Source organism: Calypte anna, chromosome 4B (genome assembly GCF_003957555.1).
Source record: "Calypte anna isolate BGI_N300 chromosome 4B, bCalAnn1_v1.p, whole genome shotgun sequence".
Lineage (NCBI taxonomy): Eukaryota > Metazoa > Chordata > Aves > Apodiformes > Trochilidae > Calypte > Calypte anna.
In genome coordinates, this window is record NC_044249.1 from 21,260,350 (window position 1) to 21,274,519 (window position 14,170).

Sequence of the window (14,170 nt, forward strand, 5' to 3'; positions counted from 1 at the left end):
GTGGGGTTTTTTTTTGCTGGATGCTGTTATGGAGAAAGCTCTTGTGCCTCCTTAAAAAGAAAAAAAAAGAAAAAAGAATAAAATAAAATTTAAAAAAAAAATAGAAGCTTTGTGGCAGGCAGGCTCAGGTGAAGTGAGAAGATGCTTCTGTACCTTACAGAAGTACAGGGAAAAGCAGAGGATGCCAAGATGCAGGAAAATCACAGGGAAGAGGAGGGGGTGGGGGAGTAAAAAAAAAAAAATAATAAAAAAACCCTAAAACGCTGCTGAGAGGTAGATACCGATGTCTTAAAGATGTAGTTGCTGTACTCAGCGAGACGACACGATTAAAATAGGTTTGGTTTTGGTTTTTTTTAAAAAAAAAATCCTGCTCCCCATCACGACAGCCGAGCTGCAAGGGCAGCGGCAGGGCAAGAGTTAAGGCGCACATGAGGAGCCCGCCTAAGGGAAGGAGAAACAGGGCAGCAAGGCTGGGATCTGAACGGGAAAGTTAGAGCAAAGAAAGCTGAAGGAGACCTCACCTCATCCCAGGAGTTCGGCTGGCCCAAACCCCCCTGCCCGGTGCTCACTGAGCAGCTCCCGAAGAGCTCCAAAGGGAAGATGCCACATCCTCTGCCCCCCTCTCCCTCCAGCCCATCCTCCTGCTTCACTTTTCCTTACAATTCCAGATTTTCCTAACAATCAGACGAGTCTCCCCCAGCTGGATATTTAAAGCCCGGAGGAACGGTCCAAAAAATATAAAAAGAGGGGAAAAAAAGAAATAAACAGAAATTCTCCAACCCCCTAACTCCTCAAAGCAACACCGAGTCAGCCTTAGAAGAGGCAAAAATCCCTAAAAAAAAAGAAAAAAGAATAAACAGCAAATCATCCAAATGCTGACAAGACCAGGGCACTTCCACCTCCGAGTCCCCTACAGTAACTCTGCTGTTTCCTGGGATGACTTGAGGGAAAAAACAAATAAAAATTGCTGGTGATCCATCTTTCCCAGGAGGCAGCAAACGTTTCCCAGCCCAAAGCCGAGCAGGGCAGGACTTGGGGAGGAGGCATCGGCTTTAGCAGAGGGATTCAGAGCCACATCCCCCCCCTTTCACAGTCCCTGCTGCAGACTTGTTTCCGCTGCACGAAACCCACAGGCAAGTCGTGTTTTTAAACACCTCCCACGCGGTTTTCCCTGCCGAGACTGCTCATCTGTCTCCTCCATTATTTGGCTTTTTGTTTTATTTGCATGCCACCTGACCAGATTTTCCAGGTAAGGTGCATCAGATCCAGGCTGAAATGGAGAGGAAGGATAACCAGGATGTAAAGGAAGGATAACCAAGATGTAAAGGAAGGATAACCAAGATGTAAAGGAAGAAGAGCTGAGATGTAAAGGAAGGATAACCAAGATGTAAAGGAAGAAGAGCTGAGATGTAAAGGCAGGGTGACCAAGATGTAAAGGCAGGGTGACCAAGATGTAAAGGCAGGGCGACCAAGACATAAAGAAAGAAGAGCTGAGATGTAAAGAAAGGATAACCAAGATGTAAAGGCAGGGTGACCAAGATGTAAAGGCAGGGTGACCAAGATGTAAAGGCAGGGTGACCAAGATGTGAAGAAAGAAGAGCTGAGATGTAAAGGAAGGATGACCAAGATGTAAAGGATGACCAAGATGTAAAGGATGACCAAGATGTAAAGGATGACCAAGATGTAAAGGATGACCAAGATGTAAAGAAAGAAGAGCTGAGATGTAAAGAAAGGGTGGCCAAGATGTAAAGAAAGGGTGACCAAGATGTAAAGGCAGGGTGACCAAGACATAAAGAAAGAAGAGCTGAGATGTAAAGAAAGGGTGACCAAGATGTAAAGAAAGGGTGACCAAGATGTAAAGAAAGGAGAGCTGAAATATAAAGAAAGGATAACCAAGATGTAAAGGCAGGATACCATGTTTCATAAAGCATCCAAGAGCAGAAAAGACCCTCAGAGATCTCAAGCCTTGCTCCTTGCTCCAGGCAGGATCACCTTCACAACTCCATAAGGTGGCTGAAGAACTCAACAAGTCCCATCCCTTCCCCCCCAAAAAAGTTTGGCAGCCTCAGGATCAGCCCATGCAGCTCACCTAAGATACTACCAAGTTCCCCCCATGTCTGCACTCAAGCAGCATGTACAGTTTTGAGCCAAGCTGATACTTCTAAGGGGTTTCCTTGCAGCCAGACAAACCTGTAATAATTAAGAGGATCTTCAGACCTCCCCCTAAAGCCACACTTGATACCTCTGCTAAGTTGAAAGGGCAGGTGACAGCATCACAACCTCAGAGGTGAGAGGAGCCTGCCCAGCCTCCAGCAGGTATTTCAGGTTTCAAACACTGCCGGATTCATTTCAGCAAGTGAACAACCTCATGAAACAAAAGACTGGCTAAGATCAGTTGCTATTTTTATTTTTTTTTCCGTGCTGAGGGTCCTGATCTGGCTCTCCCTGGTCAGCCAGAGCCAAGCTGCTCCTCGCTGGAGATGACAGCAGCCAACTGTGCTCCACCAGGAGAGGTCCAAGAGAAGAATCCCTCAACACAACCACACCAAAGCATCCCAAACACCTCCAAAGCCTCCCTAAATCTTGGTGGGCTCCTTTGCTACCCCAAAACCCACCCCTCTCTCTCTCTCCACTCCCAAACCCTTTCACCCCTGGTCACGCACCGTCCACCGGCCCGGTCCATCTCTGGGTCACCAAACGTTGTGGCCACGGGGCCAAATCTTGGGAAGAGCCAGAACTTGCCCCAAACTGGCCGTAGGGTGAGCGGAGAAAAGTGAGCCTGGGGTAGCAAAAAGAACCTGGCTCCATCAGGACTGAGAAGAGAGGAGAGGCAGGTACAAAGCAAACCACGTCTCCCTTTCACCTCCTTCAGCGGATACTGTTGGGACATGCAGCTTCAGAGCCTTCTTTCCAACAAGTTCCTTTTTTGGAGAAGGGGGGATTTAGTGCAAAAAAAAATTTAAAAAAAAATATTTTTTTTTAAAAGAAGAGCTGCTCAAGCAGCCTTGCTGCTGCTGTCCCAGCCCAGCAGAGCACACTGGAAAGGCTGTGTCTCCAGCCTGTATTTAAACGCCCCTCTCAGAGAGCAGAGATGCAGCACAGGAAGAGACAAATTCCAGCCCTGCGTCAGCCTGATAAGCCAGGTTTATAATATTCAAGAAGTATTGGCATTACTACAGTTCCTCCTCCCTCCTCCCCTGCCACCACCACCCCCCCCGCCCCATGAATATCTTGGGCAGTAGCTTGTTGTGCACAATAAGCAAAAAAAAAAAAAAAAAAAGCCCAATCTCTAAAAAAAAAAAAAAATAATTCAGACTGTTCCGGTGGGAACAGCCAACACGTTGGATAAAACAAACACACGTGTGGTAAACCCTGGGGATGCAATTAGGCTCGGGGCAGGGGGAAGAGGCAGTTAGCTCCTGAAGGAGATGGCAGCAGGGAAAAGGAAAAGGAAAAAGAATCAACCCCACGCCCAACTTGGTGCCCCCTGGATGCTTCTTTCTCCCAAGTGGCTGCTCCTTCCACTGAAGGTACCAGCATCTGCCCCACCATCAAAAAAAAAAAAAAAAAAAAAAAAAAAGAGGATGGTCACCTCATCCCCAGATCCCCAGATTGTCCTCCTGGGATGCTTCTTCCCCCCAAGTGGCAGCTCCTTCCACTCCTACCAGCATCTACCCCACCATCAAAAAACAAACAAACAAACAAGGGAGGATGGTCACCTCATCCTCAGCCCCAGATTGTCCCCCTCCTAATTGGCCCCGAAGAGTGGGGAGCACCCCACACCACCTCACTCCATCACCTCCACTGTTCCAAACCCACCCACAGCATCTCAAGCCAAAGGCTTCCCAGCTCCAAGCACCAACCTGCAGAGATCTTCTCCCCATCAGCTTCAAATCTGAGGTTTCCCCCCCCCTGCCAGAGCCTGCTATCACCCATCCCACCATGACGTGGATGCAGGGATGTCCCCAGGGCAGCCACAACCCCACCAACCCTTCTGCTGCCACTTCCAGCAGCTCCTTCAATCCTAATAAAACAAAACAGCACCCGTGGGGAATAAAGAGAAACACAAGTCAGGGTTACCCACTCCAGTGGCTTGGACCAGATTTCCCCACTTTCCTTCCCCATCTTCATGCAGTTTCTCAGCAGGATATTTAGGAGTAAATAACCTGGACTCTGCTCCCTCCATGCCCTACCCAGCTCACAGCTCCCACTGCCCCATCAGAGCTTGCAGACCCTTCTTCACTAACAGGTTGAAGCCCTTAATATTGCTTTTTTTTTTTTTTTTTCTCCCCTGTTGTTGTTTTTAATTACAAATCAGAGCCCAGGCTTAATTTAGAAAGGGAGAACAGATAAACCCAGGGAGTTCTGAGTGGCAGCTGAGTGCTTTGATATCAAAGCCAACCCTGGCAGATGCTTTATGGGGCCAGGCTTTATGGGGACCTTCTCCTAGGTCATGTTGAGACAGTGACATTGCATTATTCAAAACCAAAGGGAAGACTTTGCTCCCTTTCAGCAGGTCCCAGCACCAACTCCTGCAGGAGCTGCTCTTGCAGACTTCACCCCAAAACCCTCCTCAGCCTCCAGGAACTGGAGGAACTCAAGGAACTGCCTCAGCATTCCCACTTTTTAATACTTCCAGCTCTACATCCTTCTCAGCAGACTTCTCAACCACTGTTTGGCAGCCTCAGCATCACACCATCCCTCAGCAAGCACCAGAGGTACCTGGGGTTTCACATGCTTGGTGATAACTTCCATATTTTGAGGGTAGATGAGAGTTTCAGAAGGATGAAAAGTCATTAAAGTGTCCCAGGGGGTTGTTTGCTCCCTGAGAAAGCTGACAGAAGGCAACGGGGCTTTTCTAGAAGTGGTTTCACATTAGGAAGAGGCAAGTGAGGGGTTACAAAGAGGGAACTCAAGAGCCACCCAAGGGAGAGTGGTGGAGAGCTGATGGATAGCAATGCCACCTGAAGATTCCAGCATGGTGGGAGAAATACTAATAAGAAACCCCCCAAAACCAAAAAACACACCAAAAAAACCCACCAAAAAAACCCAAAAAACCCAAACAAACAAAAAACCCCACAACAACAAAGCCAACAACTTTATCCCTAGGTAATGGGATTCAGCCCAACAACTTTGTCCCTAGGTAATGGGATTCAGCAGCTGTCTTCAGGAATTAATTATAAGCATCCCCACAGTTCTGCAATAGAAAGGTTTCAATTTTTAGTCTTATCAAGGAAACAAAAAAACCCAAAACAACCAACAAACCAGCGTCAGGCTAAGCCTGCTAACTCTGGAGTAAAATCCAACTTTGCAGCTAACCTCACGCTCCCTTCTGCAAGAAACTTCAGCCTTTCCACTGCCACTTTCCTTTTTCTCTTAGGATAATATGGAAAGCTGCTCTTTAGGATCATTTGGCTTTTAAAACCAAAGCCATCTTTGTATTCCCACTGCCTCCACAGAAGAAGAAATCTTGCTTTAGGAACTGTTCAGAGCCTTGCAATGATTTACTACAGCTTTACTACAGGCACTCCAAGTTCCCAGATACCCTACACCAACGGGATGGCATCAAATCCTATCTAAAAATCCCAACTCCTGGGTTGATTCACACAGAACCAAAGTGTTCACATTGCCAAGGAAAGGCAGGGGAGCCACCAGAGAGGGACCTTCTGTGGTGCAGAACTCTTCCAGAGTGGCAACTGCCTAAAAAGCCACAGAAACTTCAAAGCAAGGAGGCTCTGGCTGAGCAAGATAGACCAGGACTAAAACCTTGCATCACTTCTTCCATCCAACCTCCCCCCCCCAAAAAAAAACAAACCCAACCCAGCTGCAAAACTGAACTCCCTACACCCCTCCAGGTGAGAAAGCTGAAGCAGCTCTGATTTATCCAGCCCTGGATAAACTTCCAAGCATTTCTACAGCTTTTGGGGGACAATAATCCAGGCAAGGAGGGAGCAGGGTGTATTGACACCAAGAGGAGAAACCCCAGAAACTCTGCAAACATCCCACGTTAGGGTAAAAGTTGTCTGTTCCCCATAGATTGTTCACAGGCTGAGGGAGAAGCAGAGCAAGAGGAGAGTCCTGGAGAGGACAACCAGCAGCACGGAAGCTTTGAGGAGCATCAGAGCAGAAGGAAAATTTATAATCTAAATTAAAATATAATCACAGAATGCCAGGTTGGAAAGGACCTCAAGGGTCATCTGGTCCAACCCTTCTGGGTAATGTTAGGAGATGTCTCAGCAACCTCAAAGAAAGGCTTAAAAATTGAGAGGAAGGGGGGAAAAAAAAGAAAAAAAAAAAAAGGGGTGAAAAGGGGGGGCAAAAAGGGGGGGGCAGAAAAAGGGGGGCAGAAAAGGGGGGGGCAGAAAAAGGGGGGGCAGAAAAAGGGGGGGGCAGAAAAAGGGGGGGCAGAAAAAGGGGGGGCAGAAAAAGGGGGGGCAGAAAAAGGGGGGGCAGAAAAAGGGGGGGCAGAAAAAGGGGGGGCAGAAAAAGGGGGGGCAGAAAAAGGGGGGCAGAAAAAGGGGGGGCAGAAAAAGGGGGGGCAAGAAAGGGGGGGCAAGGAGGGGGGGGCAAGGAGGGGGGGCAAGGAGGGGGGGCAAGGAGGGGGGGGCAAGGAGGGGGGGCAAGGAGGGGGGGGCAAGGAGGGGGGGCAAGAAGGGGGGGCAAGAAGGGGGGGCAAGAAGGGGGGGGCAAGAAGGGGGGGCAAGAAGGGGGGGCAAGAAGGGGGGCAAGAAGGGGGGCAAGAAGGGGGCAAGAAAAGGGGCCGAGAAAAGGGGGCGAGAAAAGGGGGCGAGAAAAGGGGGCGAGAAAAGGGGGCGAGAAAAGGGGGCGAGAAAAGGGGGCGAGAAAAGGGGGCAAGAAAGGGGCAAGAAAAGGGGCAAGAAAAGGGGGCAAGAAAAGGGGGCAAGAAAAGGGGGCAAGAAAAGGGGGCAAGAAAAGGGGCAGAAAAAAAGAAAAAAAAAAAAGGAAAAAAAGGCAGAATCGTCCCGAAGAGAAGATCTTGAGGAGAAGTTTCAGGACCAGGCTTTCCTTAGGCAGCAAAGCTGTTGTGCCACCTACAGTTGCTTTTACTCCCCAACCAACCAAACTTTCCTTCCCCCCCCCCTCAAGTCCCTGTCATTTAATTTCATGTTAAAGCAGCTCGGTCGCAGCCATGCTGATTAAGGAAGTGCTTCCTTTGCTAAAGGCGGAGGCACTTCAGAAAAATAACTTTAAAACCCAACATTTTAGTGTAAATCACCCTTTTCAAAGCACTTTTAAACCCACGCTTTCAAAAGAAAAAAAATAAAAAAAAAAACCACCCAAAAACCACATCGCTCGGGGTTTTGCCAACGCACTCCATATCCCAAACCCATCACACCGGTTTAGTTTAAGGCTGTAGCTGCACTTTTGGGGGTTTTTCTGCCTTTTTTATTAGGGTTTTTACACCATTACCCACCCAAAGTCAGGCAGCCGCCAGCAAAGCTGCGGAGCGGACACCGCTCGCTGCCCCAACTTCGGGATCAACAAGTTGCAAGAAAAAGGAAAAAATAAAAAACCAACCCCAAAACCAACCCACCGAGCTTCACATCCCTCCTTTACCCCCCCTCCTCCTCACCCTCGGGTCTTCTTTTCACGCTGCATCTGCGCGAACATCCCAAGGAACCCAAAATTTCCGGGGCGTCCCCAACCTCCCCACCACAAAATAATAATAATAATTAAAAGAAATAAATTAAAGAACGACTCAAACCGAAGCTTTCCCAAATCTCTAACCTCCCCTAAGCACATTGCCAAGAGGAAAAAGGGGGATGCAGCATCCCCCCATCAACCACCCCATCCCATCCAGCCCGCACATCCCGGCCAAAAAAGAAAAAAAAAGGGAAAAAAAAAAAGGATTAGGGGAAGGGGTCCCCTAAAACTCCTGATATTTGTGTCCCCCCAACCCAGCTGTACCCCTCACCGCATGGCTGGAGGTGAAACACCCGTCTGGCTGCCATGGCTGCCCGGCTTTTCCCTCTCATCCCCTCTGCTCCATCTCCGCACTTTTCGGAGCTTTCTTGCGGTTTCGAAAGGAGGAGGTCGGGGGTTCTTTATTTATTTCCCCCCCCTCCACCCCCGTTCGCCATAGAGAGGGGAAAAAAAAAAAAAAAAGAGGGTTTAGAATAAATTAAAAAATTGAAATTAATAATAAAAAAATACCGAAAGTGGAGGAGAAGGGGGGGAGGGGGGGCGGTGTCACACCCCGCCCGGGTCCTAGTGCCCGCCCCGGGCACCCCCGGCACAACCCCAGGTACACGCTAAATATTTCAAGTTATTTCTCCCTCTTCTCCCACTTATTTTGAGGAGCTTGGCTTCCAATTAATATAAATAAAAATCATCCTTCCCTGTCCTAAGGGTACGAAGCTCCTGCAGCATCTCACCTGCCAACTTTCCTGCTAACTTCAGAGCATCAGGGCTGGGAAAGCTTTTTTTTTCTCCCAGTAAAACACCTTGTACATCGTGGGGTCCCACTACCCATAGAGGTTTTCTTGTCCTCTTCCAAGCTTCCTCTGAAATAACCAGGGCTGGGTGATTAAATTTGGGTGGCAAGCAGGCAGCTGGGATGCAGGATAAATCCCTGGGGCACAGCAGAGCCAAGGACCTCGAGTTCCTTTACAAAAACCAAGCAGCAACGACCATGAAGTGTTTAAAAGCAGGTTTAGGGTGGAGGTCTCCAACCTACAGCCTTTGCTTTAAAAAAAAAAAAACAAAGGAAAAAACCAGAAATGTGCCTGGTTTGTGGGGTTTTTGGGCTTTGTTTTGGGGTTTTTGGGGGGTTTTTTTTGTTTGTTTTGGGTTTTTTTGTTTGGTTTTTTGGGGGTTTGTTTGGTTTGGTTTTTTTTTTAAGTTCATAGAGACTTAGCTGCTTTTTTTTTTTTAATAGTGGGGGTTCCCCAGCCACTCTTGTTTCACTCAAAGCCCCAACAAGCTTTGGTGTTGCTTTTTTTTTTTACCTCCCTGCTCAAAATCCCTCTCCCAGAAGGATGCAAGTGCTCCCCCCCAGGAGCTCTGACCAAGGAGGAGCTGGGGAAGTGGTGAATGAATAAAACTTCACTCTCCTCTGCTGAAAGAAAAGCAAGGTGACAAGTGGAGGGTGGCAAGAGGACATCTGCATGGCCTGCAGGGTGTGGATAAATTGCTCTAGTGCATAAAGGTTGGGCTCAGGCTGCTTTGCTTCAACATTTCCCCATCTTTTCTTCCCCCAAAGTGTCTGAGGTGCTGCAAACAACTTGGGAAATTCAGATTTTAAGGGCAAAGAGGGGGTTAAAGAAAGCTAAATCCATCTTAGGGAAGAAATCATCAAGACTTTGTGCTAAGGGGTCAAGGCAGCAGGTCCAGAGCAATCCTTCTGCACCCTCAAAAATCAGCAAACCACGTCCAGAAAAAAAACCCCAAACACCACAACATATAGGAAGACTTTGATAGCACTACAAGTGGAAGTGGGAAACCCCCTGGCAAAATCTGAAGGCTTGAGATCCAGCAGATCCTGGAGAAGAGAGTTTTCATCCTTATTTAATACCTAGGTTATTTTAATTTACTTTTATAGAGATTGATTTGAGATAATACTTATTTTCCAGCCTCAAATGCTAAGTGCCATCTCCCTCAGGACCCAAGAGAAGCCCCCTGCAGTGTTCCAAACCAAGGACTCTTTACACAAAAATTCTAAACAAAAAGCCAAAAGGATGCTGATGGGATTTAAAAACAAGATCAAGCACCACCATACCTGCAGTCAGTTGGGTTTTTTTTATCTTAATCATGTCCTGAACTCTTTAAATCCTCTCCTACCTCCTTGCTGCCTTGCCTGCAACTCCAGCCAAAGGTTCTTTAGCTTCCCAATCCCATCTCCCATGGTTTGGTCCACTCGGAACCAGGAGCTGCAGGAGGACCATTGCAATAAATGCTGCAGCACAGCAGAGGGAGCACAGAGTCCTGGTGGGAACCCCCCCTTTCCAAGGGCAGGGAACCACTGGGGAGCAGCTCCAGTTGGAATTCTGTGTCATTTGGAAGGGGCTTGGGAGTGCTGAGCCCATCACCAGCAGCTGCCTCAGGGATCTTTACTCTCCCTGCAGCACCCAGGACCCTGGTCCAGAGAACATTGGAAGTTGTTTGGGTACAATCATCTGAGCCAGGTTGGTTGGAGACACCAGATTCAAGGAATTCTCTGGAAGAGTATTATTATTCAGAATACTATTATATATCCATATTTTAACCAATCACCTTGCAGGCTGAGCAGCTGCAGATGGAGACCTTGGGGTGAGTCCAGCAGTTATCACCTTTTCCCAGCTCCAACCCCCAGCAAAGCCACAAACAAAAGTTATATTTGATAAAGAAATACATAAATACTCATTCCTTTGTCTCCTTCCTTCCCAGACCTCCCTCCTGCAGATGCTTGGAGCTCCACAGGGCCAGCAAGGACCAGAGCTGGGGCCCAAACCCAAGGGCTGCTGAGGTCAGATGGCACCCAGATGGTGATGTCCTGGCTCTGGTAGGAGGTGGGGAAGGCAGGCAGGCTCTCCAGCTTGCTCTGCCAGAGCTGAAGGCAGAAAAAAACTCCCTGGCCAAAGTCACATCAGCATCAAGGTTCTACCAGGACAACACTTGTGTTACCACTGGCTGGGACAGGGAGGTGCAAGTTGGACCAAGGGCTCCAACATCATGGCTGTGTTTGCTGGACAGTCCTTACCCTGGACACATCGACTCTCCATGCCCCAAAACATCATTTATTTTCCCTGGGACAAAGGTGGTGTCACCTCCAGGGGGTATTTAAAGGGGGCAGCTCTCACCCAGACATCATCTTCTTGGAGAGGAGCTGAGGGAATGGCAGCTTGGAGGGGATCTGACAGCTAAGTTCCCATTCCAGCCTTTCTAAAGAGCAGGGGGTAGCAGCAGGAATAAGCCTTTTGCTCCTTGGAAAGGATTTCCAAGTGTGTCTTGCCTCTAGAGGAGCAGCAGGAACAAGAATTCCCTAACAAAACCTGGAAGGTCTTGTCCATGGGAAGATCCCACACCTGAGAGTGGGGCAGGAGCCAGAAGGGTTGAACACCAAGGTGTGATGAAGGGTTTATGTGTTGGACATTGACACCACCCGGGTTTTTTTCTCTTGACCCCATTGGTCAGCAGGGAATCCTGTTCTTCTCCAAGACCCTGAGGGCCAAAACTTGCTTAGAGCCTACTTGGCCATCCCTGGAAGGCACCAGGACCACAGGGTGAGAAAGCCATCCCCTTCCTGTGTGCCCAGGAGCAAGGGATGCTCCTTGGAGACCTATAATGCACCAAATGCCCTCTCAAGACTTTCAACCTCTTGTAGGAGAGGTGCATCAAACCTAAATAAGGTCGGAGAGCTGAAGAGAGCCAAAGGAGATGGTGGAGAGAGCAGCAACCCCATGGGGACTTCTTACTCTTGAACCTCCTGAGGATGCTCCACCCAGATTCCAACCAGGATTTGAAGGAACATTGCTCCTGGCTATTTTCCTATAAAGGAAAACTCTTAAGGGAGCAGGGGATTGAAATCCACCTCCCAAGAGTAGCTTAAGCTCTAGCCTGCAACTTTACCAGCCCAGTGTCAGTTTACCTTCCTGCAGCAATTAAACAGAGGAGATCTCCATGGAGCTCATCTCTATTTCATGGCTCATTAGCAGCAGGACTCTGTGTCTCTGCCTGGATCATTGCTCCCTGGACCCTTTAGCTCTGGTCAACCAAGGACCCAAGAGCTTGGGCTTCATCTCCCTCCTACCAGCAGATGCCTGAGCACCAACATCAACAGGGACATCACAGCAGGATTGCCAAGGCCTGAAGTCACCCAAGAGGTGACATTGAGCACCAGATGGTTTTCCCACTGCTTTGGTTTCTATGGAGAGAACATCCTGGGAAAAAAAAAACAAACAAAAAAACCCAAAACACCAAAACTACTCATAAATGATGTTGGAGCTCTATGAAGTATCCAGAGAGAGGCACAACAGATTTGCACAGAGCCACAGTTCAGCCTCAGAGCACAGATTATTGATTTCAGTAGAGAAAACACTTGCCAGACTTTTTTTTTTTTTTGTGTGTGTGTGTGCAAGAGTACAATTTAAAGAAAAAAATAAAGCAAACCAACCCCAAAAAATCTTAGTGACTCCTTCAGCCACTTGCAAGCCCAGCATCTCCCCCTCCTCCAGCTTGCCACAACTCAATATCAGTATTTTAACTGCTGCTGGAGGCAACCTGCTGACAACCAGGAGTTCAACCTGGTGCTTATTTGGTTCTTGTCAGAGCACTAATGGATGGAGAAATAGATGATGGTCCTTACCCAAGCCTCAGCTGAACTTGTTATGACATTGAGGACAGACTGGAGCAGCAGATCCAGGTGATGTCATCAAATTACCCCAGAATTTTCAGGGTTGGAAGGGACCTTGAAGATCATCCAGGTCCTGCCAACACCTCCCATTAAATCAGGTTGCTCAGAGCCCCATCCAGCCTGGCCCTAAAACCTTCCAGGGATGGATGGGGCTTCCAAACACCTCTCTGGGCACCCTGTGCCAGGGTCTCACCACCCTCATGGTGAAGAACTTCTTCCTAATATCTAATCTAAATTTACCCACCTTTATTTTGAATCCATTCCCCCTGACATCCTAAAAAGTCCCTCCCCAGCTTTCCTGTAGCCCCTTCAGACACTGGAAAGCCACAATAAGGTCTCCTTGGAGCCTTCTCCTCTCCAGACTGAACAACCCCAACTCTCTCAGTGTCTTCACAGGAGAGATGCTCCAGCCCTCTGATCATCCTCATGGCTCTTCCCTGGACACACTCCAGCACGTCATGGCTTTCTTGGAATATGGGCTCCAGAACTGGACCCAGTACTCCAGGTTTGGTCTCAGCAGAGCAGAGTAGAGGGGAGAATCACTTCCCTCAACCTCCTGCCCACATTTCTCCTGATGCAGCCAAGGATCCTGTTGGCTTTCTGGGCTGCTGATGGCTCGTGTTGAACTTCTCATCCACCAGCACCCCCAAGTCCTTCTCCTCAGCCAACACCAGAGCTATGCCATGGAACAGAGCAATCAAGAATTACACAACTGAGGGCGAGGGATAAAAACCAGGAACACTCAGCAACATCTAGAGATGCAATGAGGAAAAACCTTCAACCTTCACAGCACACACCTGCAAAGTCCCTTGCCCAACACAACCACTTGGATCACACAACATCCTAGGATGTAAATATTTACCCCAAGCCCCCATGATCAAAGGAACCTCATCAAGATCATCAAGTCCAACCATCATCAACACAGTTCAGTGGCACAGGGAGGACAAAACCCTTTGCACACCTGTGTCAGTGTGGTTGGGGACCCTAAGGGACAAGTGTAGAGCTGCCAGGAGCTATTTGCCACCTTCATCACTTTTCTTTGTAAGAGAGACTCTAGCACAGAGCATTTCCTTCCTTTATAAAGTCACTAACTTAGAGGTGATCTGGGTTTTGATTTCCATTTCACCCCTGAAGATATGGGATGGAAATGCTCCCATTTCCAAGCAAACCTTTCAGAGCTAATTAGAGCATGAAAGCAGTAGCTGGGGATGCACATACTGAAGCACAGGCCATTAAATGAGCTCTCATTAATCAAAAGCTTAATCAGCTGCTTGACAGCCAGTGGCAGAACAAACTGCAGGAGCCACAGCCTGAAGACACAGCCCCAGCTTTCCCTCCTGTCCACACAGAGGGGGGCAAAGTGGTTGCAGAGGGTTCTTCATCATCATCATCATCATCATCATCACCCCTGTGGTTTAGGCTGCTGGTCCACAGTGCTGCCCATCACTCCAGCACAAGCATTGGGAGCACCTCTTAGCAGCAAATTCAGGGGGTTGGAATCCTGAGTTACCCATCCCACTGTCAGATTAAACAAAACCCAAGTTTTTTTGATGTTAAAAAAAAACCTGACTTCATTCTGCAAGCTATTAGACACCACTTGGCCTTTCAAACTGGTCTGGACCAGCAGCATCCCCACCTTGGAGAACTGGGTACATCAAGCCCTTGCTGAAGCAGCTCAGGACTCATGTAATGAGATTTTCCCATTAAATGGCAGAGTATTGGTGTCACCTTGTCTGCTCACTGCTCCTAGTGGGGAAGGAGAAAAATCAAGTTGGAAAGAGTCTGATGGCACCACAAGAAACCTTCAAGCACACACCC

At 48.3% G+C, this 14,170-nt stretch overlaps 1 protein-coding gene across 1 annotated transcript in view; it reads right to left on the reverse strand.

Annotated features, from left to right (window-relative positions):
* The window catches only part of SLC4A11 (solute carrier family 4 member 11), a 100,424-nt gene extending 97,534 nt beyond the window's left edge, over positions 1-2,890 (reverse strand). The window contains 2 exon segments of the mRNA XM_030450641.1: positions 2,664-2,859; positions 2,861-2,890. Coding sequence (XP_030306501.1) covers positions 2,664-2,859; positions 2,861-2,890 — 226 coding nt within the window.
* Between the last annotated feature and the right edge of the window lie 11,280 nt (positions 2,891-14,170).